Source organism: Nycticebus coucang, chromosome 20 (genome assembly GCF_027406575.1).
Source record: "Nycticebus coucang isolate mNycCou1 chromosome 20, mNycCou1.pri, whole genome shotgun sequence".
NCBI classification, from domain to species: domain Eukaryota; kingdom Metazoa; phylum Chordata; class Mammalia; order Primates; family Lorisidae; genus Nycticebus; species Nycticebus coucang.
In genome coordinates this window covers 37821791-37849044 of record NC_069799.1, presented here as the reverse complement: position 1 = coordinate 37849044, position 27254 = coordinate 37821791, and the positions used below count along the sequence as shown (strand labels likewise).

Sequence of the window (27254 nt, the reverse complement as noted above, 5' to 3'; positions counted from 1 at the left end):
ATGCCTGTGGTGGAGTCAGGAGCTACCAAATGGGAAGCACATGTGTTGGAGCAGTCAGGGCCCTTTCTAGACATCTTGAGTGGTGTTTCCGTGCAGCAGTTCCTAGTGTAAGCCCTCATGCTTCCAGTACTTGCTTAGAATCTTCCTGATGTGGGTGGCGCCTGGGGCTCAGTGGGTAGGGCACTGGCCCCATATACCGAGAGTGGCGGGTTCGAACCCAGCCCCGGCCAAACTGCAACAAAAAAGTGGCTGGGCATTGTGGCAGCTGTCTGTAGTCCCAGCTACTCGGGAGGCTGAGGCAAGAGAATTGCCTAAGCCCAGGAGTTGGAGGTTGCCATGAGCTGAGTGATGCCACGGTACTCTTACCAAGGATGATAAAGTCATCTTTAACTAAACTTTAACTTTTGTCTCTAAAAAAAAAAAAAAAGAATTTTCCTGATGTTCTCTCTGGTCAGGGTCCTGCCTGTATGTGGCCCTTGTGGCCTGGGGTGGACCAGGTGTGAGAGCACCTGGGCACATGTCACTGTGCTCCTTTTAGATATTCCAGAAGGTCCCAAATATCTCACCTAGAACCACACAAGGGTTCTTCTTAGTCATGAATATTTGAATTTCTTTGAACCCAATAAGGGAGAATTTGGGCTAGACTATTAAACTTGGAATTGTGTCAAGACTGAACTTTAGATTTTCAAAGCTTTGGGTGTTCTGAGACACTCTGTCCTCTTTTCACATGGATCTAGACACTCTCTTTGCACCTTCCTGTGGCAAAATCTAGATCCATTTATTTTTGCAATGTCTGTGCAGAATCAACCAAAAGTTGAAGGTTGCTAGATGCATTCCACAGGCACATACCTCTGAGAGCTGGAAGCCTCTTCTTACAGCAAATACTATTTTTATTTTATCTTTGGTTAGAACATTCTGTGTCAGCATGTCTCTTCGAGTTTGGTGTATAAATTTAGAGATAGAAAGGAAAGTGAAGATTATGCCACTTCAGCACACTTGGGTGAAGATGTGTTACTGGAATTCCAGCTCCTGTCTGGACAAGTAGTGTTTATTTCATAGTATTTCCCTGTGACTGGTTTGGGTCTGTGGCTCCCTGGCTGATTCATGAAGTTTGAGAACTGTTGATTCTTACTAAGAGAGTTTAGCCTCACATAGGGTGGACTGGGATTCCATGTTAACCTGGGCACTACCACATAACAATTTGGTTTTGTTTCAGTATCTAAGAGTTTGTTGGTGTGTGTAGATACCAAAAAACCTACTGTATATCTTTTTGACAGGTTATTTGAGTAGAACATGACATTATTTCCTGCAAGGAAATTTGAAAAGTTTGAGAAATTGGCAAATCCTTGGAAAACTTATACAAGAAATAAAGATCTCTGCTGGGCATGGTGGCTCATGCCTGAATCCCAATACTGTGGGAGGTGGAGGCAGGAGGGTTGCTTGAAGCCAGGATTTAAAGACCAGCTGGTGCAACATAGCAAGACCTTATCTCTACAAAAAAATAAGAAAAATAGGCCGGTCTGGTGGCATATGCCTATAATCCTTGCTACTTAGGAGGCTGAGGCAAGAGGATTGCTTAAATGCAGGAGTTTGAGACTGCAGTGAGCTGAGATGACACCACTGCACTCTAGCCTGGGTGACAGAACAAGACCCTATCTCTAAAAAACAAACAAAAAATAAAACCTCAGACAATTCTATATTTTTTTTAAGAAATGGAAACATAACTTTAAAAGTCTTATAAAGAAGATCTAAACTCAGAATTGAACCACATATTTTGGGAAAAATTATTGCTTGCTCATGGCAATTCTTCCAGAGAATAAAAAGGGGATATATATCTTTTTAGCACATTTTAAGAAAATAGCATATTATTGATACCCAAATCTGACAAGAAAGTATTAAGAATTGAAATTACAGACCAATCTCTTATAGAATCCAATGCCAAATTTTATACAAAATATTGATAATGTGTATGGAGCAGACTTAAAGGGCATTATACACTGTGATGAAGTTCCTACCCCCGGAATGCATGGTTGGTTTAACATCAGAACATTAGGAAATCAATAGACTCTATTGAAGAGTTCAAAAGCAAAAAAAAAAAAGCAAGCATTTACCACCATAAATGCAGAATAAATGTGTTCAATAAAATGTTTACCTCATATCTGGAGATTTATCAAATTTAGCAAACATTCATGTTAAAAATGTTCTTAACAAGCTAGTAACAAAAGGATCATTTCTAAATTGGTAAAGGGTACTGCAGACAACAATAGCAGATGTCTCCCTTTGAGATGGAATCTTAAAAGCTTTTCCTTGTAATTAGAACATTTCAAGTGAGCCACTGTCATGGGCTATGTCCAACATTGTATGGCCACTCAGGAGAAATATAAAATAAAGGAATACAGTCTGAGTAAAATAAAAGTGGATTTCACAGATGACATGATGATTAACACAGGAAATAGAAAACATAGATCTTTAGGGTCAGAGAGAGAGTTGGGAAAGAGTGTTACATACAAAATATACAGAAAGGCTTCTCTATAGACAAGCATTGGAGAGTTGGAAGATGATGTGTAGCATCCAAAGGATCATGCTCTTGGAGAAATTATTAAATATTTTAGAGAGACAACAGAGAATGTATAAATAAATGGTGATATATGCAGGGAAGACACAAAGATATCTATTCTTGATCACAGCTAGAGAAACGATCTTTGGCAAAGGTGATTTTTAGTAAAAACTGACACATTGATTCCACGGGACTCATGAAGATGAACAAAGTGAAACCCTCTGATCTGCCAGATAGCCAGACTTACTGTAAAGCCACAGTAATGATGCCAGCTGGGTTTCAATGTCAGGAGAGAATAAAGAACCAAAAGATCAGAACAGCGAACCTTAAAACAGACCTGTGTGTAATCAGACAAACCCCCCAACCACCACCATTTTTTGTGGTGGTTCCAGATACCAGGTACAGAACAGGCATGGCTATCACATAAAAGGTGCTACAACCACGTAACCATGTGTATGTGTGTGTGAAATAAAATTATATGGATCTTTCCCTCACCACACACAAACACCAACTCCAGATGTGATAAAGACTTCAACATGAAAATCAAAACAATCACTGAACAGAGACTATAGATAAGACATGATTCAGAGTAAGATTTCTTAAACAGAATATCAGTCCCTCCCACAAAGGGAAAATCCATGCCCTGGCCTCTGCTAAAAGAAAGTCCTTTATGTCATCTAAAGCACCATAAAAGAGTGAGAAGGCAGGGGAAGATGCCTTCCCCCTAAATGGGGAAGATGATTATACACAAGTAACAGTCAAAATTCCAGCATAAAATAAGAAAGTGCTCCTAAAAATGAATATGAAAAAGACAGTGCCATTGATTTGTGGGTAAAAGTCACACCGCAGAAGAGCAAAGACTAATGGCCAGAAACACCTGAAGCTGCTGTACCTGGTGAGTGACCAAGACAGGCTGTAGGAAGCCACACAGCTCTGGGCACTCCGAGTAGAGGTCGGCAGCTGACACGGCTATGCCCAGGCAGGAGGAGCAGCCTCAAGGCTCTGGGTCCTGAGGAGAGAACATGCCCTGCACAGCTCCATGGGGAGACTTGGCACAAGCAATGAGGGCATGTGTGTAGGTGTCAGCACCCCAATTCCTGCCCTAGGGGAGCCCATGTGGAGGGATCTGTGACAGCATCCCCATCTGGAAGAGCCCCACAGAGCAGGGCAGCCGGATGGATAAACTATATAACTTGAGCTGAGAGGAGGTGGGGCTTGTTCAGGCCACAGTACAGGTGCAGAGCCTTGGAGAAGTTTCTCTCGCTTGCCTCCCTACCTAGACCTTCTTTCCCCAGTGCAGCCTTCCCAACCAAGAGGGTTTCTCTGACCTTGTGTGTCCCTTCTTGTCTGTCCCCAGAGCCCAAGGTGGTGTTTGCCAAGGAGCAGCCAGAGCACAGCCAAGTACAGGCCGAGGTGGGGGCCAGCGCCACCCTGAGCTGTGAGGTGGCCCAGGCCCAGACAGAGGTGACGTGGTACAAGGATGGGAAGAAGCTGAGCTCCAGCTCCAAAGTGTGTGTGGAGGCCAAGGGGAGCCAGAGGCGGCTGGTGGTGCAGCAGGCAGGCAAGGTGGATGCTGGGGAGTACAGCTGTGAGGCCGGGGGCCAGAAGGTCTCTTTCCATCTGGACGTTACAGGTGAGCCATTTGGGGACACTAAGTTAGCCTTATTTGGAGCTGGTGGTGTGACTGGCCTATGGCCACAGAGGATCCTGTGGGCTTCCTCTTAGACCTCATCTCCCCACTTCTCATCTCCTCTGAGTTTATGTCTGTGGCTGAGCTGGGATTCTGGATGAAAAGGGAGCATGTGGATGTGTTAAAGGGCCATCTGTACACCTACAGTGTGTTTTCATGTATTTATACTGAGCCACGTTTTCCCAGCACATGTTCACAGGTGTGGCTAGGTCTCCAGGACTCTGGTTCAACCCAATGCATGAGGCTGTGGTAGACCAGCTGTCTCTACCCTAGGAATGGTTGGAAGCTCCCAGAGGGTCTCAACCCAGCTCCATGTCAGGGCTTTCCCTTTGGAGAGGGATTTGAGTTCATCGAACCAGAATACAGGGAAATCCCAACCACCCAATCTTGTCTGGAGTCACAGCAACATGGAACATTGAGTAATTAACATTTTAGATGTCTGGAACACTCTTCTGGCCTTCCACATAGATACCAAAGCTCTGTCTGCACCTTTATGTAGCATAATGTAGATCTGTGTTTTGTTTGTGTCTATGCAAAATAAGCAAAGAGCAGGGATGGGTAGACAGATGTCTGAGATAGATACCTGTCAGGCTGTAATGGCTTGTTTTCCTCCTGTGTCCAATTAGAATGTTCTGTGTCAGACTTCCCCTTGGAATTTGATTTGTAGATTTAGAAATGAAAAGGAATATGTGGCTTATGGTACACTGGCACACTTGGGCAAATCTGAGTTTGATGACTATGAATGGATGTTTGTGTCATAGTGTTTCCTTACTGAGGTTTATTTCTGTGCCTTTCTGGCTTATTCATAAAGAAGTCTGAGAACTTACTTTTCTGTTGTTAGGAGAGTTTAACTTCAAATTAGTTGTTGGCTGTGGTCTAGCATTGACTCGAATGCCAGCACATAACAGATGGCGTCATGTCAGTGCATAGTGATTTGTAGATGTGTGTAGATACCAAACGACCCACTGTGTGTTTTTTGGTTGTTTTTCATTTGTTTTGTTTTTGAGACAGAGTCTCACTCTGTCGCCTTGGTTAGAGTGCCGTGGCATCATTGTAGCTCATAGCAACCTCAAATTCTTGGGCTCAAAAGCTCCTCTTGGCCTCCTGAGTAGCTAGGACTACAGGTACCCACCACACCTGGCTAGTTTTTCTATTTTTGATAGAGATGAGTGTCATTTTTGCTTAGGCTGATATCCAACTGGTGATCTCAAGCAATCCATCCACCTCAGCTTCTCGAAGTGCAAAGATTATAGGCGTGAGCCACTGCATCTGGCCTCACTATGTGTTTTTGACACATTTTAATAATATGACATTTTATGAGTGCAGATTTTATTAAAGAGTTTTGATAAATTGACTAAATGTTGTTTTATGGAAAATAACATAAAAACTGACCGAACAAGAAATAAATATACATTTATTTACAATATATACAGTCCTACAGTCCAACTTTTTCCTGTTAAAAAGTAAAACCAGGCTTGGCACCCGTTAGCTCAGTAAGTGGGGCCCAGCCACATACACTGAGGCTGGTGGGTTTGAGCCTGGCTTGGGCCTGCTGAACAACAATGACAACTGCAACCAAAAAATAGCCGGGTGTTGTGGTGGGCGCCTGTAGTCTCAGCTATTTGGGAGGCTGAGGCAAGAGAATCTCTTAAGAGACTCTCTCCAAGAGTTTAAGGTTGCTGTGAGCTGTGACACCACGGCACTGTACTGAGGGCAGCATAGTGAGACTCTGTCTCAAAAAAAAAAAATTATAAAAAAGTAGAATCAGTAGCAAGAAAATCTTCTCTTGGAACAAGATCTAAGCCAAGTGGCCTGACTGATAAATTCTTCCAGAGATTTTTGGAAAGAAATTCTATGTTCATGGAGATTCTTCTAGAGAACAGAAAAAAAGGTTATACACTATAAGTCATTGTATGTAGACAGCACAACACTTATAACTAAGATCTGACCAGGAAATAGGAAGATTTCATATTACAGGCCAAACCACTATGAATATGAAGAACAAGGTCATAAAAAAATTAGTAGCAAACTGAATTTAGCAATAAAGATGATAAAAGTCATAGTCCAAGAATTAGGGGTGGTTTAACATTAGAAACATTGGAAAATTGATATAAAGTATGATCTTATCTGATTGAAATTATGAAATGATGAAATTACCTCTATAAATGCAGAATAAAATACAGTATTTGGGCTAGATGCAGTGGCTCACACCTGTAATACTAGCATTCTGGGAGGCCAGGGTGGGTGGATTGCTGAGCTCAGGAGTTCAAGACGAGTCTCAGCAAGAGTGAGACCCCATCTCCTAAAAATAGAAAACCTAGCTGGGTGTCCTGGTGGGCACCTGTTGTCCCAGCTACTCAGGAGGCTGACGCAGGAGGATATCTTGAGCCCAGAGTTTGGGGTTGCTGTGACCTATGATGATGCTATGATACTCTACCAAGGGCAAAGAATGAGACTTTGCCTCAAAAAAAAAAAAAAAAAAAGAAAGTAGGTGTAAAAGTTTGAAAAAACAAAAGTGGAATTCACAGTTGATGATTCCAGAAGATGAATTCTTATGCTTACTAAGAGAGTTGAGAAAGATCACCACTTACAAAATCAGCTTAAAGAAAACACTTTGATAACATGTATGTTAACAACAAGGGATAGGAAAATTAAAGTTTAAAAGATTTACAGTAGCGTCAAAGGTATGTTTATAATTCTAATCTAATAAAAGATATGTCATGTTTGTAATTCTAATCTAATGAAAATGTTCAGAGGCTTTGTAGGAGGAAAGATTAAACATTTTTGAATGATAGTAAAGATGGAAATAAATCCTTGGAAGAATCAAAGGTGTTTGTTTCCAATCAATATCAAGACAAATGTGTTTCGGGAAGTGGGAGGTTGAAAAATGACAAGTAGATTTCAAAGGCCAAGTACAGCTAATATACTCTTGAAGATGAGCCAAGTGGGAGAATTTGCTGTTCCAGATGTCTCAAGACTAATTAGAAAGTATCTCAGTGCAGGAATAGTTATCAGATCAAGGTCCCTCAGAAACAGACCTGTATATAAATGAGCTCACACTCCTAGTCTCCCCACTCCACCTGTTTTCTTTTTTAACGAGAACCTCTGTGTAAGATGTGAAGGAACAATGGTCTTTTTTCATAATGGTGCTTTGAATACATAACCATATTTACAAAAATACAATAGGATTGGATCAGTAACTCACACCACACATCAAAGTCAAATCCACGTATAAAAAGTAAAACCATAAACATTTCAGGCAGTGATGTAGTTATTTTTAAAGGAAAGATTTTGTAAAGTAGAACCCAGAGGCACTCACCGTAGTGGGACCAGATTAACATATCTGACCACATTAAGACTAAAAACATTGATTGCTTGAGTTCAGGAGTTCAGGATTACTCTGAGCAAGAGCAAGACCCTCTCTCTACTAAAAATTAAAAAAAAAAGAACTCAGTGTTATGGTGGACACCTGTAGTTCCACTACTTGGGAGGATTGCCTGAACCCAGGAGTTTGAGGTTGCTGAGAGCTAGGCTGAGGTTATGGCACTCTAGCCTGGGGCAACAGAGTGAGACTGTCTCAAAAAATGAAATAAAATAAAATAAAATAAAAACAGTGATTCATCAGAAGATTTCAGGAGCTTATGAAAAGGTGAGGCACATAGATGGGAAATATTTAACAAAAAAACTGTCAAATTTTTAGCCCTTAAATGTAAAAAGGAGCTCTGAAAAGTGAAGGACAAATGGACAATACTATTGATAATTGAGCAGATGCTTTGAGTAGTGATACCACAGAAGAGCACATACTAAGGAATAAAGCCACCCACCACTGCTGCACCTGGTGAGTGACCAGGACAAGCTGTAAGAAGCCTCCCAAGAGAGGCCAGCAGCTGACACTGCTGAGCACAGGCCGGAGCAGCAAACAAGGACTCTGGGCCCTGCAGAGAGAATATGCCCTGCACAGCTCAGAGGGGAGATTCAGCACCAGCAATGAGGGCAGGTGGGCAGATGCCCACACCCCAGATCCTGCCCTAGGGAAGCCCATGCAAGGGAACAGAGTGACAGCATTCCCCTCACCCCTGGAACAGCATAGTTTAAGGAATAAACTATGTGAATTGTACTGAGAGGTGGGGCTTGGGCCATGTGGTGAGAAGAAACCAGCAAGGGGATCACCTCAAGTGCCCACTGACCTTCAAGGACCTGCAGAGCCTAGAGGCAGGAGGACCTTCTGTTCCTCCTGCCTCCCCATCCAAGCTGTCTTTACCCAATGCTGCCTTCTAGATGGTGTCTTTGACCTTGTGTGTTCCTTCCTGTCTCCAGAGCCCAAGGCAGTATTTGCCAAGGAGCAGCCAGAGAGTAGCCAGGTACAGGCCGAGGCAGGATCCAGCACCACACTGAACTGTGAGGTGGCCCAGGCCCAGACAGAGGTGACATGGTACAAGGATGGGAAGAAGCTGAGCTCCAGCTCAAAGATGCACTTGGAGGCATCCGGCTGCACACGGCGGCTGGTGGTGCAGCAGGCGGGCAAGATGGATGCCGGAGAGTACAGCTGTGAGGCCAGGGGCCAGAGGGTTTTCTTTCACCTGAATGTCACAGGTGGGTTCTTTTGGCTGGTGAAGTAGCCTTGTTTGGAGATGTTGGTTACACTGCTTGGTCCTTGGGATTCTGGATGGTGGTTCATGCTACTGAGCATTGGACAGGGTGGCCCTTGAAGGTCAGTGGGCACTTGAGGTGGTTTCTTCTCACCACATGGCCCAGAAGGGGACTGAGACCTAGGCCAGCAGTGACAGGGGTCCTGCTCTTATGCCAGTTCTCCTACTCCCAGAGCCTGAGCCTGAAGTTCCAGAGAGACCCAGCCGCAGAGAACCTCTGGTGGTCAGGGAGCATGAAGACATCATCCTGACTGCCACACTGGTGGCACCTTCTGTGGCCACAGTGACATGGCTCAAGGATGGTGTGGAGATTCGCCGCAGCAAGCGGCATGAGATGGCCAGCCTTGGGAACACCCACACTCTTACTATGCGTGGTGCCCAGGTCCTGGACAGCGCTGTCTACAGCTGTCGTGTGGGTGCTGAGGGCCAGGACTTCCCGGTACAAGTGGAAGGTGAGCTGGGGGTCTGGTGGGGGCCCCTCAGGGGACCTCTGTGCCCCCAGTGCTGTGGAGGTGAGGAGCTCAGGGACTGGTGAATGCAGAACTGTGCCTGACATCTTCTTGTGCTTATGATCACAGAGGTGGTGTCCAAGTTCTGCCGGGGCCTGGAGCCTGTGAGTGGCGAGTTTGGGGGAACAGTGACATTGACCTGTGAGCTGAGCCCGGCGCAGGCCGAGGTGGTGTGGCGCTGCGGGAGTGCACAGCTCAGGCCTGGCAAGCGCTTCCAGATGGCAGCCGAGGGGCCCCTACGCTCACTCACCATTTCTGGGCTGCGTGCTGAGGACGCAGGGGAGTACGTGTGTGAAAGCCGGGATGACAGCACCAGCACATCCCTTACTGTCAGCGGTATGTGAGTGGCTAGGGCCACACAGGCTGGGCATAGGGTTCCAGGATGGCTTCCTGGAGGAGATGTCCTTTCTCTGCACGCCTGCAGGGTGGGGCCCGTGACTCTCCTGTCTGCCTGCCTCTGAAGCAGACCATCTTCTTGCCTGCAGTACCCCGTGTGGTCAAGTTCACCTCTGGACTGAGCCCCGTGGTCGCGGAGGAGGGCTGCGAGGCTACCTTTCAGTGCGTGGTGTCTCCCAGTGATGCAGTTGTCACATGGTACAGGGAGAGCACTGCGCTGCAGCCCAGTGAGAAGTTTGTTATAGCGCAGAACGGTGCTGGCCACAGCCTGACCATCTCAGGCCTGGCCCTGGAGGATGCAGGCCAGATCACAGCCAAGGCGGAGGGTGCCTCATCTTCAGCTGCCCTGCGGGTCCGAGGTGAGTGTGGGGGCCAGCGACTCCTTGCAACAGGGAGCCTTCCTGATGGGGTGGTTCCAAGTTCACAGGTGCCCTATTGACCTGTGTCCAGCTGTCCTGACTTCAGAGGAGATGGGCCTCTTCTCTGGAAGGGAGAAGATACAATTCTTCAGGCACACTTGTGGGGGGAATAGGCAGAAGTTGAGGTGGTCAAGGAAGGTTTTCTGGAGGAGGTTGGCCTATGCTGAGCCCCTTGAATGGCAGTGGAAAGAGCATAGGGTTGGAGGCCAGTGAACTGCAGATGCAGGAGGTGGGATGATCTTCTCATGCTGCTGAAGCCAGAGAGCCAGAACTTCCCCTAAAAGGAAAGTGGGAGCCATGATAGGTTTTTGAGTGAGGCAGTGATGTAGGCAAATGCACCTTTGTGGGGTGATCAAGGGGCATCTTAGAGCTGAGAGGCCTGCCAGGACCTGTTCTTCATGGCTTAACATGCAAATGCTAGCCAGGACCTTGTTAAAGCAAAGACATGTCTTGGGGTTCCAGACAGTATGCCTGTCTCTCCAGTTTAACAGAACCCAGTGTGACTGGCCAGGGCCACACTTAGGTGCTCCAGGCACCGAGGCCTGGTGCCTTGCTCTGAGCAGGGGAATAGGAGGTGGCTGAGGTCTTGCTGGGAAAGAAGCCTCCCTGGGGCCATAAATCATACCTGTACAGGTGCACGGCTGGTACCTGTGTGTGGCAGAACTGCATGCAGACTGGAATTAGAAGGTGGGGCTGAAGTGGGAGGCTGCTCTGTGGCCTGGGTTCAGGGCAGGTGCTGGGGGTGGGGTGGGCCCTCTGTGCCTTGGCTTTTCTGAGGTGTAGGGGTAGGCCATGGCTGCCTTGACCACCCCTCTGCCACCATTCTAGAAGCTCCAGTGCTGTTCAAGAGGAAGCTAGAGCCTCAGACAGTAGAGGAGTGGAGCTCAGTGACCCTGGAGGTGGAGCTGACGCGGCCATGGCCAGAGTTGCGGTGGACACGAAATGCAGTGGCTCTGGCACCGGGTGAGAACGTGGAGATCCATGCTGAGGGTGTGCGTCACCGTCTGGTTCTGCATAACGTGGGGTTCCCGGATCGCGGCTTCTTTGGCTGCGAGACACCCCATGACAAGACACAGGCCAAACTCACAGTGGAAAGTAAGCCTAGGGGGGTTGGGGAGGGCTGAGCTGGGAAGGAGGGAGGGCAGTGGATCTCCCTCTGGAGGTGCAGGCGAGGGGGTTACCTGAGGAGGAGGGTAGGAGTGAGGGTCTCTAGGGCAGGCTTGAGGATGGGAAGGGGGCAGCTGCTGGGGCCCTCTCTGAGCTCTACTTCCTCTTGGGCAGTGAGGGCAAGAGGTCTCAGTGCAGGGGTTCACCTGCATCTCCACAGTGCGCCAGGTCCGTCTTGTACGGGGCCTGCAGGAGGTGGAGGCACGGGAGCAGGGCACAGCCACCATGGAAGTGGAGCTGTCACATGCTGATGTGGAGGGCAGCTGGACTCGTGATGGCCTGAGACTCCAGCCAGGGCCCACATGCCACCTGGCGGTGCAAGGCCCTACACACACCCTCAAGCTCTCGGAGCTGCGACTGGAGGATAGCGGCCTGGTGGCCTTCAAGGCAGAGGGCGTGCACACATCTGCACGACTTGTTGTCACTGGTATGTGGGGTGCGGTGAGCAGGACACACTTCAGAGCTATGCCTTCCCCACTTCTAAGGGGGTTGGGGAGGCAGATGGGGACAGAGAGAACCTGGGATGTGGAATCTTGCCAGGGAGCTTATTCCCAGAGCCAATTCCATGTGACTCCATTCCCTCCCTGAAGGCACCTCCAAGCCCTGTTTTCAGTACCTAACCTACTCCCACTTCCTCCCCAGAGCTGCCTGTGCGGTTCACCTGCCCACTACAGGACGTCATGACCACCCAGAAGGAGAAGGTGACCCTGGAGTGTGAGCTGTCACGTCCCAATGTTGACGTGCGCTGGCTGAAGGTGCTTCCTTCTTTGTGTCTTGCCTGCCTCCCACTGTGGGCAGGCCAGAGTGAGACTGCTCTGCTGGGCCAACCCAGTGCCTGACCAGGCCTCTGTATTCGGCAGGATGGCGTGGAGCTGCGGGCGGGCAAGACGGTGGGTGTGGCCACCCAAGGCACCCATAGGAGCCTGGTCATTTACCGCTGTGAGTTCTCGGACCAGGGCGTGTACGTGTGTGATGCTGGGGACGCCCAGAGCTCTGCCTCTGTGAAAGTGCAAGGTGAGGGAGTGTTGGATGGGGTAGGGTGGGCGCAGACCCTCCCCTCTTTGCACACTTGCTGACTCTGCTCCAGTGACCCTCAGCTGGCAGGGGCACTGGATGGGGGCCCCTGGGAGCAGCTCTGTGCTTCAGGACACTGTAAGGCCCCTTGCTTCCCCAGGCCGCAACGTCCAGATTGTGAAGTCTCTGGAAGATGTTGAAGTGATGGAGAAAGAAGGTGCCACTTTCTCTTGTGAGGTCTCCCATGACGAGGTGCCTGGGCAGTGGTTCCATGAGAACACCAAGCTGCGGCCCAGTGACAACGTGCGCATCCGCCAGGAAGGTAGGTGGGCTACGAGTGGACCTGGGCCTGGCCCCCAGGTTCCTTGTCCTTCTCCCCAGCCCTTGTGCTTAGTAGCCTTTGTCCCCAGGAAGGACATACACTCTTATCTACTGGAGGGTCCTGGCAGAAGATGCAGGAGAGATCAAGTTTGTAGCAGAAAATGCAGAATCACGAGCCCAGCTCCGAGTGAAAGGTGAGGAGGAGGCACAGGCGTGGGGATTTATAGGTAACTGGCCCAGGACATGCTTGGGCGCTCCCATGAGTGGGACAGCAGTGACTTGCCAGGAGGGGAAGGGGCTGTTGTCTCTTTGTCAGGAAGATGAGGGTGGGGGAAATTGCCCTGGGGGGGGTCCCACATGGTCCCACGCAATCCTACCCACCCTATGTTTAAGTTGGAGGTATAAAGGAATTCTCCTTTCTGGGCCTGCCACCACTGCTGGAGTGAAGGGGTGTGTGGCCCTGGCAAGTGGAGGGAAGACATCCCTGTCTGGTACCCATGATGACAGTTGCGGGAGAGTGGCTATGGGGAATGAGGGTCTGTTGACAAGATGTGGGTGGGCAGGTAGAGCATGTGTGAGTGGGGTGAAGAGTGCAGGGTGTGTCCAGGATGGGACAGGGCATGGGTGGGCAGGGCAGAGATCTGGGGAGGATCATAGGTGGGTGTAATAGGGAGAGTGCAGGCAGATGGGGACAGGTGGGACCAGGACATGGACCTCTGGGGCTGGGGATGTGGGGCACCATGGGGGCATTCTTGGGAATTCAAGGTGACAAGGGGCATGCCCACATTTGTGGTGGTCAAATTGTATGCAGAAGGTCTGAAACTGTCTCAGAGGGGACACTTGGCTTGACCACCTGCTGGCCAGGCACACGTTGGCTGTTGGGGCCAAGCAGATGCCTGGCCCTTGGCCCTTGGCCTTAGGTGTCTGAGACCCTGAGGTCCTATCATCAAGGGCTGGTCCTGATCCCCCCCCACCTCTGGGCTGTCATACCCACAGAGCTGCCAGTGACCCTCCTACGTCCACTTCGGGACAAGATTGCCATGGAGAAGCACCGAGGCGTGCTAGAGTGTCAGATGTCTCGGGCCAGCGCACAGGTGCGGTGGTTCAAGGGCACCCAGGAGCTGCAGCCTGGGCCCAAGTACGAGATGGTCAGTGATGGTGTCTACCGCAAGCTGATCATCAAGGATGTGCAACCTGAGGATGAGGACACCTACACCTGCGATGCTGGTGACGTCAAGACCAGTGCCCAGTTTTTTGTGGAAGGTACAGGGAGGGTGGGTGGGCAGCTTTCAGTATTGCTGGCAGGGAGGGTCTCTCTGGCTTCATCTGTTTGCCATGCTCTCCTAGAGGGGGCCAAGTCTGACAGCGACCTGCCTGGTGTGTCTGAGTGGCTGGGATGCATGTGTTGTGGTAGGACAGGGTTTGTTTCCAGTAAGGAACCAGAGGCTGAAAGAGGAGATGGCTGGTCCTCCCTGTGAGACCTGCTGGTGACTGTTCATCTTCCACAGAGCAATCCATCACTATTGTGCGGGGCCTGCAGGATGTGACAGTGATGGAGCCTGCCCCTGCCTGGTTCGAGTGTGAGACCTCCATTCCCTCAGTGCGGCCACCCAAGTGGCTCCTGGGGAAGACGGTGCTGAAGGCAGGGCCCGATATAGGGATGGAGCAGGAGGGCACAGTGCACCGGCTGACCCTGCGGAGGACCTACTCCACCATGACAGGGTCTGTGCATTTCACCATTGGCAAGTCCCGCTCCTCTGCCCACCTGGTGGTGTCAGGTGAGGGCTCAACCCTGGTGGGCAGATCTGAGGCGGGGCCACGTGTGAGCACAGTCCAGGGTCACAAGTAGATGTGGCTCAGGGCCATGAATGGACTTAGTTCAGGGCCACAGAGGAGGCAGTTTATATTCACAGGTGGACAGGATCAGGTCTCAGCAGGCAGGACAGAGCAAAGCATTCTCATGCCCTGCAGCCCAGCCTCTCCCCCTCCCTGCAGACATCCCTGTGGCCCTCACAAGGCCTCTAGAGCCCAAGATGGGGCGTGAGCTGCAGTCAGTGGTCCTATCCTGTGACTTCCGGCCGTCCCCAAAGGCTGTGCAGTGGTACAAGGATGACATGCCCCTGTCTCCCTCTGACAAATTCAAGATGAGCCTGCAGGGTCAGATGGCTGAGCTGCGTGTTCTCCGGCTCACTCCTGCTGATGCTGGTATCTACCGGTGCCAGGCAGGCAGTGCACAGAGCAGTGCCGAAGTCACCGTTGAAGGTGGGATGTGACAAGGACTGGGGGCATGGGAAGAGCCTCTGGAAGTGGGAGCAGTCAGCTACACAGGTGCTGAGCTTCCTTTATGCCCCTCGCAGCACGGGAGGTGACAGTGACGCAGCCACTGCAGGATGCTGAGGCCATGGAGGAGGGCCGGGTCAGCTTCTCCTGCGAGCTTTCCCATGAGGATGAAGAGGTTGAGTGGTCACTCAATGGGACACCCTTGTACAATGACAGCTTCCATGAGATCACACATGAGGGCCGGTGCCACATGCTGGTGCTGAAGAGTGTCCGCCTGGCAGATTCGGGAACCGTGCGTGTCACCTCCCCAAAGGTATCTGCCTCAGCCCACCTGGAGGTCCGAGGTGAGCTGCCCCCTTGGGGTTTGTGCTGTTTCCAGGGTCCCATGCTTGGGGTGGGCACCAGGACCCCTCACTGGCCCATTCCCTCCCTGCAGCAAAACCGGCGGTGTTCCTGAGGGCACTGGATGATGTGTCTGTGGAAGAGCGTGGCACCCTGGCCCTGCAGTGCGAGGTGTCCAACCCCGAGGCCCATGTGGTATGGTGCAAAGATGGTGTGCCACTGGGCCCCAGTGACAAATACAACTTCCTGCACACAGCTGGCACACGGGGGCTCGTGGTGCATGACCTGAGCCCTGAGGACGCTGGGCTGTATACCTGCCACATGGGTACAGAGGAGACCCACGCCCGGGTCAGCGTGCACGGTGTGTGGCCCTGGGATCAGCTGGAGCTCAGGAGGTTGGGTGGAGGTGCTGGAAACTTGGCAGTTAGCCTCATCTGGGGTGGCCCGCCCCATTCTGCAAGACTAGGGGGCTGCTCTGCTGAGTTGGGGGAGGCCAGGGAGGTTCCTGGAGGTGGGAAAAAGAGAAACCAAGATGCCAGGCAGGGGGGAGGGTAGGCCATGTCCCCATCCTACACGGGGCCTCAGAAAGGCCCTGAGGTCAGCTGGTTGATCTAGCTCTGGGCCTCAGAGCTGTGTTTTCCTGGGGCATGTCCTCAGCTGGAGCTGGATTCCTCAACCTTGAGGTGGCTGCCTGGCTCCTGCATGTGCCCAGCATCCTGACTCAGCTACCTATAATCTAGATCCTAACTGTAGAGGTGTTTGGATCCAATAACCCATGTAATAGACCTGCTTGCTGTTCACCCCATGGTGGGTCTGTGACAATCTGGTAACTGATCAGAGGAGTAGAGGACAGTGTAATGATTTGTCCTGGAGCCAGACTCACCCCATCTGGAGGGTCCTCCTTCCTCCAGGCTCCTATCTTTCCTTTCCTGGATGTTATGAGCCTGTGACAACTGTGGGCAGTGTATGCTCTTTGCCACCCTGATTAGAACTCAGAGGTCTTGGTCATCCAGACACCAGGATGTGGCCAACTCCAGGTGAGGGGCACCTACCAGTAGGACAGGGCAGCATAGTCTGGCCCCTCCCGAGTCTGGTCCCTCCAGGGAGGTCTGTACCAGGCCAATGCCATCATCTTGAGGCCAGTGCCTGTGGCTGGCTGGCCTGACCTGTCTCTGTGGCCTGCAGACCTGCATGTGGGTATCACCAAAAGACTGAAGACGATGGAGGTGCTGGCAGGTGAGAGCTGCACCTTTGAGTGCGTCCTATCCCATGAGAGTGCGGGTGACCCAGCTATGTGGACGATTGATGGGAAGACAGTGGGCAGCTCTGCCCACTTCCAGGCCACACGCCAGGGCCGAAAATACACACTAACAGTCAGAGATGCTGCACCTAGCGATACTGGGGAGGTGGTCTTCTCCGTGCGGGGCCTTACCTCCAAGGCATCACTCATTGTCAAAGGTGAGCATATCTGGCTGGGGTGGGAGCTTGTCACAATGCAGTTGGGGGTGGGAGGGGCTGCTGAACCCAGGCCCCTTCGCTATATGCCCAGGAGGTAGGACCCTGGGCTGAAGAAACCCCTGGGGTTGCTTCTAGGGCCTGTCTCTGCAAGCCCCTGGCTAGTGTCCCTTCTAAAGGCCTGCTGGCGTCCTGGGGGGAGATTCCAACCATGTGGTGGTGGTGGGATCACATTCTCAGATGAATTTCTCTGAGTTTCTGGTGCAGGCCTGAAATTCTGGTCCAGTCCATGGTCCAGTTGCCCTAAGTGGTTGGTAGATTCTAGAGCCTAGGTCCACTGAGATTCTAGGTCCACTGAGCCAGTGTGAGGACACTTGAGGTGAGGCTTCAGCCACCCACTTGGCTGTGACAGCACTGTGGATATCCCTGAGCTTGTGCTCCTGGTGTGTACATATGGTACAAATCAGTGGAACTCGGCTCATTCTTGGTGCTGGCCCACAGCCATATCCTGAGCTCCAAGCTCTGAAAGGTGCCAAGAGGATGAGATTCTGTGGTCTCACATCCCCCCCATCTCCCAGGTCCTGGCTTCTAGCAATCCAGGGCTCTGAGGCTCCTAGAGACCCTGAGTTTGAGGCCTGTTGTTTCTTTGGTTTTGGTCACTAGAGACTGAACATTCCCAAATACCTGGGAATGTTCATCTAGGCCATGGCTACGGCTGTGGATGCAGCCTTGGTCATGGCTACATCTATGGCTGGCACCATGGCCAGGCCTCATGGGCAGTGTCTCTGCTTCCTTCAGAGAGGCCAGCAAACTTCACTAAGCCCCTGGAAGACCAGCGGGCTGTCCTGGGAGAGGACGTGGTGCTGAGCTGTGAGCTGTCGCGGATGGGTGCCCCAGTTCGCTGGCTGAAGGATGGCAAAGCCATCCGCAAGAGTCAGAAGTATGATGTACTCGTTGAAGGCATGCAGGCTGTGCTGGTCATCCGTGGGGCCTCACTGAAGGATTCAGGCACATACACATGCGAAGTGGAGGATTCTAAGAGCACAGCCCGCCTCCAAGTGGAAGGTAAACACTGTGAAAGTTCTCACAAGTGGCCCTGCAGCAGTTTCTCTCCCCATAGCAGGGCATAGAGTCACCTCCAAGAACCTTACCTTCCCTGTCCCAGGTGGGAAGGGCTCATCCAGGCCTCACACCCTACCTTTTGTGCCTCTGTCTCCTGCCCCCAGAAAAGCCAAACCGTTTCACGGAGGAGCTGGCTGACTTACAGGTGGAGGAGAAGGGCACTGCTGTGTTCACGTGCATGACAGAGAGGCCTGTGGCCACGGTGACATGGCGCAAGGGCCTCACAGAGCTGCGGGCTTCAGGGAAGCACCGGCCCAGCCAGGAGGGCCTGACGCTGAGGCTTACCATCAATGCCCTGGAGAAGGCAGACAGTGACACCTACACTTGTGACATTGGCCAGGCTCAGTCCCAGGCTCGGCTCCTGGTACAAGGTGAGGCCAGCTGGGTTTGTGCAATCATGCTTTGTTTGAAGTTGACCCTGGAGACTCAGAGCTGGTCAGAGATTGAGCTCTGGATGGGTTCATCCTTAGTTTCCCCTTCTCTGAGAGTAAAGGGGAACACCCTGGGTGGTCTCTGAGGCTTGCCCAGGTGGACCTTTGTGAATGATCTGATGGCCTTACACTTACACACACATTTATTTGCTGTGTTTTTCACATGTGCATGGTATGGCAAGCCCCCATGGGTGAGTTTTGCATGTATTTGCACACATGATATATTACACTCTTCTCAGAAGTGCAGCCTAATAAGACGTGCCAATGGCCAGGTGCCCCCAGGGAAGAACCCATGTTCAATAACATTGTCATTGATAGTTATGGTGGTGTCTTAGTTCATTTTCTGTTGCTTGTAACAGAATACCTGAAACAGGGTAATTTATAAAGAAAAGGAATTTATTTCTTATAGTTCTGGAGGCTAGGAAGTCCAAGATTAAGCATCTGCATTTGGCGAGCGCTTTCTTGCTGGTGGGGACCCTGCAGAATCCTGAGGTAGCTTAGGGCATCACAAGGTGGGGGTGCTCAGTGTGCTAGAATATAAGGCCAGGTGAAGTGGCTTATGCCTGTAAGCTGAGCAACCTGAGGGGCTGAGGAGTGAACATAATTTAATTTAAGCCTAGGAGTTTGGCAACTCAATGAGACCCCATCTCTAAAAAAATTTTTAAATTAGCTGGGTATGGTGGCGTAGCTACGTGGGAGGCTGAAGTGGGAAGATCGCTTGAGCCCAGTAATTTGAGGATGCAGTGATCTGTGATCATGTCGCTGCACTCTAGCCTGGGTGACAGAGCAAGATCTTATCTCCAAAAAAACCCCAAACCAAAATAAATAAATAAATAAAGAAGTAATATAAGGTAGGAACTTTCACTCCAACTTTTCCTCTCTAGTGAATTCAGCAAATCTAGTGAAAGCATTTTGATAGCGCAGTAAAAGCTCCATGATCTAATAAAGTTGTAATCATAGTTAATAAAAACAAATTGGGCTGCCTAGGAAGGGAGCGCGTGCGGGCGCGGGGAAGGCGGCGGCGCGCGCGTGCTCCGTCTGTCCGTGCGGCGGAGCGGGCCAGCGCAGTGAGTAGTGGGCGGGTGGAGCGCTTTGCGGAGCCGGCGAGAAGTGACTTGAGAGAGGCGGGGATGGGGGCTCCGGAGCCGGGAGGTTGCGGCCCCCTGGACTGCTGACCGTGCACCCGGAGCGGTAGTCAGCGGTGGCGGTGGAGCCCCGGGGCAGAGACAAGAGTTTCACTTTGTCCTCCTCGGTAGGCATCACAGCTCACAGCAACCTCCAGCTCTTGGGCTTAGGAGATTCTCTTACCTCAGCCTCCCCAGCACCTGGGACTACAGGCGCCCGCCACAACGCCCGGCTATTTTTTTGTTGCAGTTTGGCCGGGGCGGGTTCAAACCCGCCACCTTTAGTATTGGGGCCAGCGCCCTACTCCCTGAGCCACAGGCACCGCCCTTGTTTCTAATTTTTTGATATAGTTTTGACTACTTTAAAGTCGCCAGATTTGAGATAAGCCTTTGCAAGCATATCATCTAATTTGAAAAAGTCTTCCATGAAAACGCCAGTTTTAAAAAATGCCATCTGTTTTCCTAAAAGACGGAAATGGGGGCTATCATTTTGAGAGCCAGTTATGAATGTGCTTCAGTTTCATAATGCCTCCTGCCATGGCAGACATCCTTGACATCTGGGCAGTGGATTCACGGATAGCATCCCATGGCTCCATACCTGTGGATTTCCTTTTGCCCACTGGGATTTACATCCAGTTGGAGGTACCTGGGGCAGCTACCATTGCTTATAGTAAGCAGATGTTATGGAAGCAAGTTCACAATTACCCAATGTTTAACCTCCTTATGGAAATTGATTCTTAGATGTTTGCATGTGTGAATCAAACCACTGTATATGAGGAGCTTGACTATGAAACATGAAGACTCTGTGATGTCAGACCTTTTCTTCCAGTTCTCAAATTAGTGACGAGAAGTTGTGACCCAGGAGAAAAATTAGACTCAAAAATTGGAGTCCTTATAGGAAAAGTGTGCATGAATTTGATGGCATGAAGGATCCTGAAGTGAATGAATTTCGGAGAAAAATGTGTAAATTCAGTGAGGAAAAGATTCAGTCACTTGTTGGATTGTCTTGGGTGGACTGGCTAAAGCAAACATATCCACCAGAACATGAACCATCCATCTTTGAAAACTTAGAAGATAAACTTTATGGAGGAAAGCTGATTGTAGCTGTTCATTTTGAAAAATGTCAGGATGTGTTTAGCTTTCAAGTATCTCCTAATATGAATCCTATCAAAGTAAATGAATTGGCAATCCAAAAAACGTTCGACTATTCATGGAAAGGAAGATGAAGCTAGCCCTCATGATTATGTGTTGCAAATCAGTGGAAGAGGTGATCAGCCCCTGATTCAGTTCCAGTATATCTAGAATTGTGTAATGAACAGGACCCTGCCCCATTTTATACTTGTGGAATGCTGCAAAATCAAGAAAATGTATGAACAGGAAATGATTGCCATAGAGGCTGCCATAAATCGAAAGTCATCTAACCTTCCTCTTCCCAAAGAAAACATGAATTATTTCTCATGTTTTGGAAAATAACAACCCTTTCCAGATTGTCTTGGTTAAGGGAAATAAACTTAACACAGAAGAAACTGTAAAAGTTCATGTCAGGGCTGGTCTTTTTCATGGTGCCAATCTCCTGTGTAAAACCATTGTAAGCTCAGAAATATCAGGGAAAAATGATCACATTTGGAATGATCCACTGGAATTTGATACTAATACTTGTGACTTGCCAAGAATGGCTTGGTTATGTTTCACTGTTTATGCAGTTTTGGATAAAGTAAAAATGAAGAAATCAATTAAAACTATCAATCCTTCTAAATATCAAACCATTTGCAAAGCTGGAAAAGTGTATTATCCTGTAGCTTGGGTAAATACAATGGTTTTTGACTTTAAAGGACAGTGAAATATGGAGACATAATATTGCACAGCTGGTCTTCATTTCCTGATGAACTCGAAGAAATGTTGAATCCAATGGGAACTGTTCAAACAAATCCATGTACTGAAAATGCAACAGCTTTGCACATTAAATTTCCAGAGAATAAAAAACAACCTATTATTACCCTCCTTTTGATAAGATTATTGAAAAAGCAGCTGAGATCACAAGCCGTGATAGTGCTAAAGTGTCAAGTCCAGGCGGAAAGACATTTCTTGCTGTACTGAAGGAAATCTTGAACAGGGATCCCTTGTCTCAACTTTGTGAGAATGAAATGGATCTTATTTGGACATTGCGACAGGACTGCAGAGAGAATTTCCCATAGCCACTGCCAAAATTATTGCTGTCAATCAAGTGGAATAAACTTGAGGATGTTGCTCAGCTTCAGGCGCTGCTTCAGATTTGGCCTCAACTGCCCCCCTGCCCCCCGGGAGGCCTTAGAGCTTCTGGATTTCAACTATCCAGACCAGTACGTGCAGGAATATGCTGTGGGCTGCCTGCGACAGATGAGTGATGAAAAACTGTCTCAGTATCTTTTTACAACTGGTGCAAGTTTTAAAATACGAGCCTTTTCTTGATTGTGCCCTTTCTAGATTCCTATTAGAAAGAGCGCTTGCTAATAGAAGGATAGGGCAGTTTCTGTTTTGGCATCTTAGGTCAGAAGTGCACATTCCTGCTGTCTCGATACAGTTTGGTGTCATCCTTTAAGCATATTGCTGGGGAAGTGTGGGACACATGAAAGTGCTTTCCAAGCAGGTTGAAGCACTCAATAGCTGTGAAGCTAAACAGAGCCAAAGGGAAGGAGGCCATACATACCTGTTTAAAACAGAGTGCTTACTGGGAAGCCCTCACAGTAGCTTAAGGACTCTCTTGCCTTAGGGAAGAGTGAAGAAGAAACCCTTAAACAATTTAAGCAGAAATTTGATAAAGCGCTCAGGGAAAGCTGGACTAACTAAAGTGAACTGGATGGCTCACACAGTTCGGAAAGACTATAGATCTTAATGATCAGCCTTTGCTCATAATGTGTTGGTTTCATTTCGTTTCTATTTTGTACTTGCACTAAATCAAACATGACCTTGCCAGAGATATTATAAAGGGAATGAAATCCTGGAACTCAGATTTAAATTAAGAACAAGGCATCCCACAGAATCTAATCTGAAAAATCCCTGATGACTATCCCCTGCTTTTTGAATGCTTCTAAGACTCATCATGAAAACTGTCAATGTTATGGATAATCATTTCCTGCTGACTTTGCACGCCATGGAATGCAATTAGGGATTGTTTTCTGATTTGTTTGTTTTTTAATGTTTGGTACTTCCCAGAAAGGTGTAAATACTTTTTTTCGGTGTTGTGAGCAGGTGTTATCACTTGGCCAATAACGTGTCCACACCTGAGGGCTGGTGACTGTTCTTGTTTTCCAAATGAGGGTTAAAAGAAAGGTGTCTTTCTTCCCTTTTAAATTGTGTAGACTACAAATTATAATTTGAATTTATGATTTTTTTCAAAAGAAATCTTTCAAACCTGTGGAAACTCATTAATTCTTTTGTTAATATTTATCTCCATAATAGCATCATTCCAACCAGACTTGCTGAAAATCTTGAGGCAAATATAATACATATATATATGCTGCATATATATTTATAAAATTTCTAGTGGGAGTTTTATATAAAAAGATATTTCTTTGGGATTCTTCAGCCTGTGTTTTAAAGTTTTACAAAAAGTGGAGCTTTTTTAAAGTTACTTTTTTCAGTTAACTGTGTGATCCAGTTCTTCCAGCTGCTTCTATAACGAGGCACGTATGAATGCAGTTTTTATATGCTATCTGTGAAAGAATCCACTTCATAGAGGATAATACTTGAGTAAATGTATCCAAGAAAGCAAGCAAATAAGAAGGAACCTATGGAATAAACTCCAGAGCTAAAATTCAGTATTTTAACAAAATGCCAACTATCTTTACTGTGTTTATTAAAACTTGTAATAATGTGATTTTTCAAGGATATATAGTTCAAATGATTTCTTGTCACTTGGAAATCTTTAATTTTTGGGGGGGGTACCATATATGTAGGGTGCTAGGTGGCGAGTAGTGTTAATAATGTGCAATAGGAACTGCTGGTTTGAATGTGTAGATGCTCTTTCTGAGTCCTGGCAGCATCCCGCAGAACTACTGCTTTTTCTCCAAAGAAACTGGGAGCTCTCAATCCTTGATTATACGGGAAAGAGAACTATGTATTTGCCCTGAGACTGAGTTTTCTATAAGAATTTTATTAAAGATTGTTTAATTCTGTTGTCCTTAAAATATTCTCAGTCAAATAAATGAGTGAGTTGGTTTTCGCTGTTAAAAATAAAAAAATAAAAAGAAATTGGTGAAGGGAGGAGTCAGAAAATAATGAAAGAGACTCCTTAAAAATTGGGAGACCAGAGCCATTTCTTTGCATATCAGTTCACTAATCTGAGGTCTTTGTCTCTTGGGAGCCACATGCATGTAAAAGGGAGTCATATTTTGCAGGAAATTCTGGATGCAGAAGGCATTTGGCATGAGTCACCTCACTACTCATAAACTCTTTCTCTTTAACATCCCTAATTCAATGGCAAAATGCCCTTGTTTTTAGGAATGCACACTCTGTATCCTCTAAACAATTCAACTGAAATTTTAACATAGCTGTGTTTTTGTTCACACTCGTGTTTCCTCTGTTAATACGAAATCTCATGTCATTGCATGATTGCAGTGACAAGCGCAACTGGTGTAAACAGGTTTGGGAACAGGCAGCTGCTCTTGGGAAGCTTGGATCAGTGGGAGGTGGCAGGACAGCACAGTCACCTGGCTTTCAGGCTGTGGACTCACCCAGCAGATTTCGCAGAAGGACCCCCAACATTTAGGGCTCAGAGGTCGTCCTTTCAGTGTTCTGCTCTGATCCACTTGTTTTCAGAGTTCTGTCAACAGGAGCTTTTTAGACAAGACCCCTCTTGCTCCATCCTGGGAAGCATTGTATCCCTCTGCCCCCAGGCATTAGACCAAGTGGGCCTCCAGATGGTGGGGACCCCTGACATGCCTGTCTGTGTCCTTGTAGGCCAGAGTGTGCGCATCGTCGAGGACCTAGAGGACATGGACGTGCAGGAGGGCTCCTCTGCCACCTTCCGCTGCCGTGTCTCCCCTGCTGACTACAAGCCTGTGTATTGGTTCTTGGACAAGACACCCCTGCACCCCAACGAGCTGAATGAGATTGAGGCCCAGCCTGGAGGCTACCATGTGCTGACCCTGCGGCAGCTTGCACTCAAGGACTCAGGCACTGTCCACTTTGAGGTGGGCGACCAGCGGGCCTCGGCTTCCCTGAGCGTTACTGGTAGGTTGTGTGCCTGGAAGCTAGGGCCATGGTGGGGGGACTCCTTGTCATCCATGTCGTTCAGGGTTGCAGCCTTGTGGAGGGTGGATGGCAGCTTGGTCATGTGCCAACTGTGGTCCCCAGGTACAGGGAGAAGGTGCAGTTGGCTACCCGTGGAGGGGAGGCTGAAGTTGGGCTCTTTCACACTGATTTCCTTCCATGTGACTTGTAGAATTGTGGCCAGTGTGGCACAAGCCAGGCTGTGTCTCTGCTGAGGAAAGGCGCCTCTCAGAGCCCCATTCCTTCCACACCCCTTTGGGCTTGGCCAAAGGGTGGCAGGCAGGCACTGAACTGGGGCATTGTCTCGTTTGCTATCAATCACTCCAGTGGCAGCACAGTTACCTCCCCCAAACGCCTTCCCCTTCTCTCCCCCCCGTCCTCCAGAGAAGCCAAGTGTCTTCTCCCAGGAGCTAATGGATGCCACAGTCACAGAGGGAGAGGACTTGACTCTTACATGTGAGACCAGTGCCCCAGACAGCCCTGTGCACTGGACCAAGGACGGGAAGACCCTGCGACCATCTGCCCGGTGTCAGCTGAGCTATGAGGGTCGCCAGGCCCAGCTGGTCCTCACTGGGGCCACCCCGCAGGACAGTGGGCGTTACAAGTGTGAGGCTCGTGGGGCCTGCTGCAGTGCCATTGTCAGGGTTCATGGTGAGCCTCTGTGTAGTCGGTCCTCTGTGCCTGTCTGTGTCCTAACCTCCTTTTCTTATGAGGACACCGGTCCTGTTAGATCTGGGCCTACCTGGATGACTTCATCTTACCTTAATTTCCTCTTTAAAGGCCTTATCTCTAAATATAGACACATACCAAGGTCCAGGGTTAGGGCTTTACCACATGAATATTCAGGGGGTGGGGACACAGTTTAGTTCCTGACACTACCCTTCTCTATTCTGATCCTTGGAGCACCATTCTTGTCACTCACCTTCAGATCTGCCCCTTCCCAGAAGTTTTGGGGTTCCTGCCTTCAGGGTGCAAGGTAGAAGGGTTGAGGTGGGTTGGCCCTGGCCCCTGCTCAAGCCCCAGCCCCAGTCCTCCTCCACCTTCGGGGTTTTTAGGCAGGGCCCAGGGCAGGAAGGGTGAGCTGAGCCCGTGCCTGTCTGCAGCCCGGCCAGTGCAGTTCCGGGAGGCCCTGAAGGACTTGGAGGTGCCAGAGGGTGGAGCTGCAACACTGCGGTGCATGCTGTCATCTGTGGCTGCTCCTGTGGAGTGGCGACGTGGGGACAGTGTCCTCAGGTCAGGTGACAAGTATAGCCTGCGTCAGGAGGGCACCATGCTGGAGCTAGTGGTCCGGGACCTGCAGCCCCAGGACAGCGGGCAATACTCATGCTCCTTCGGGGACCAGGTGACGTCTGCCACACTCACTGTGAAGGGTAAGCTTCTCCGTCTGCTCCACACCTGAGGCCTGATGTGGGCCTCCATTCCATGTGGGAGGACAAAGGTGATGTTCTCCTTGTCTTTTTGGCCTTGTTGCAGCCCTGCCCGCCCAGTTCATAGGGAGGCTGAGAAACAAGGAGGCCACGGAAGGGACCATGGCCTCACTGAGGTGTGAGCTGAGCAAGGTGGCCCCTGTGGAGTGGAAGAAGGGGTCTGAGACCCTCAGAGCTGGGGACAGATACAGCCTGAGGCAAGACGGGGCCGTGTGTGAGCTACAGATCTGTGATGTGGCTGTGGCGGATGCCGGGGAGTACTCATGTGTCTGCGGGCAGGAGAAGACCTTGGCCACTCTCACTGTCAGGGGTAAGACCCATGCGTCCAAGTGTATCTACGTTCTGGTGCCTAATTATTGGCTTCCTGTCATCTGTTTCTATTCATTCCCCTTCACACCCCATCTCTGTGCCACGCTCTTCCCATCACTCCTTGGAATCCCTTCCAGCCTCCTGGGCTATTATAGGAAGCAGGAAAAACCAGCATGTGCAAAAACCATCTCTCCTCCCTGTGCCCCTCTGAGTTCTGTCCTATGGGACTCTTATCTCCATCTGGGTATGTGCTGTCCTCGGTGACCTCCAGAGTGTCTCTATGTCTTTCTGTTCCTCCCCAGCCCTGCCTGCCCACTTCATAGGAAGACTGAGAAACCAAGAGGCCATGGAAGAAGCCACGACTACACTTCGGTGTGAGCTGAGCAAGGCAGCCCCTGTAGAGTGGAAGAAGGGGCCTGAAACCCTCAGAGATGTGGACAGATACAGCCTGAGGCAGGACGGGGCTGTGTGTGAGCTGCAGATCCATGGCGTGGCCATGGCAGATGCTGGAGAGTACTCATGTGTGTGTGGGCAGGAGAGGACCTCAGCCACACTAACTGTCAGAGGTAAAGCCCACACCTGGCCATGTGTGCGTGTGGCTGTGTGACTGTCATTCATGCTTCCACCTTGGACCCATCTCCATGTCTTTCTCCCTCATCCCTGCAGCATGGGTTTCCCACCACCTGCTCCATGGGACACATCTCAGGAACTGGGAAACAGAAGAGAACAGGGGCCTTTCCGAGTTCCCAAGGGGTCACAGTCAGAATAGAGAATATGGGGAGAAACACATAA

The 27254-nt window shown here is 49.5% G+C and overlaps 1 protein-coding gene across 19 annotated transcripts in view; it reads left to right on the top strand.

Moving 5' to 3' along the window:
- The window catches only part of OBSCN (obscurin, cytoskeletal calmodulin and titin-interacting RhoGEF), a 183397-nt gene that overhangs the window by 65917 nt on the left and 90226 nt on the right, over positions 1 to 27254 (top strand). For all 19 annotated transcript variants that reach the window (XM_053572308.1, XM_053572310.1, XM_053572317.1 and 16 more), the window contains 24 exons: positions 3915 to 4190; positions 8565 to 8840; positions 9070 to 9348; positions 9475 to 9741; positions 9891 to 10160; positions 11049 to 11315; positions 11548 to 11814; positions 12030 to 12142; positions 12248 to 12401; positions 12562 to 12723; positions 12812 to 12916; positions 13719 to 13985; positions 14231 to 14500; positions 14718 to 14984; positions 15080 to 15346; positions 15439 to 15705; positions 16530 to 16802; positions 17598 to 17864; positions 18026 to 18292; positions 24415 to 24687; positions 25111 to 25377; positions 25830 to 26096; positions 26200 to 26463; positions 26765 to 27028. In XM_053572308.1, the coding sequence (XP_053428283.1) occupies positions 3915 to 4190; positions 8565 to 8840; positions 9070 to 9348; positions 9475 to 9741; positions 9891 to 10160; positions 11049 to 11315; positions 11548 to 11814; positions 12030 to 12142; positions 12248 to 12401; positions 12562 to 12723; positions 12812 to 12916; positions 13719 to 13985; positions 14231 to 14500; positions 14718 to 14984; positions 15080 to 15346; positions 15439 to 15705; positions 16530 to 16802; positions 17598 to 17864; positions 18026 to 18292; positions 24415 to 24687; positions 25111 to 25377; positions 25830 to 26096; positions 26200 to 26463; positions 26765 to 27028 (5916 nt within the window). The remainder of the gene's footprint in view (positions 1 to 3914; positions 4191 to 8564; positions 8841 to 9069; positions 9349 to 9474; positions 9742 to 9890; positions 10161 to 11048; positions 11316 to 11547; positions 11815 to 12029; positions 12143 to 12247; positions 12402 to 12561; positions 12724 to 12811; positions 12917 to 13718; positions 13986 to 14230; positions 14501 to 14717; positions 14985 to 15079; positions 15347 to 15438; positions 15706 to 16529; positions 16803 to 17597; positions 17865 to 18025; positions 18293 to 24414; positions 24688 to 25110; positions 25378 to 25829; positions 26097 to 26199; positions 26464 to 26764; positions 27029 to 27254) is intronic.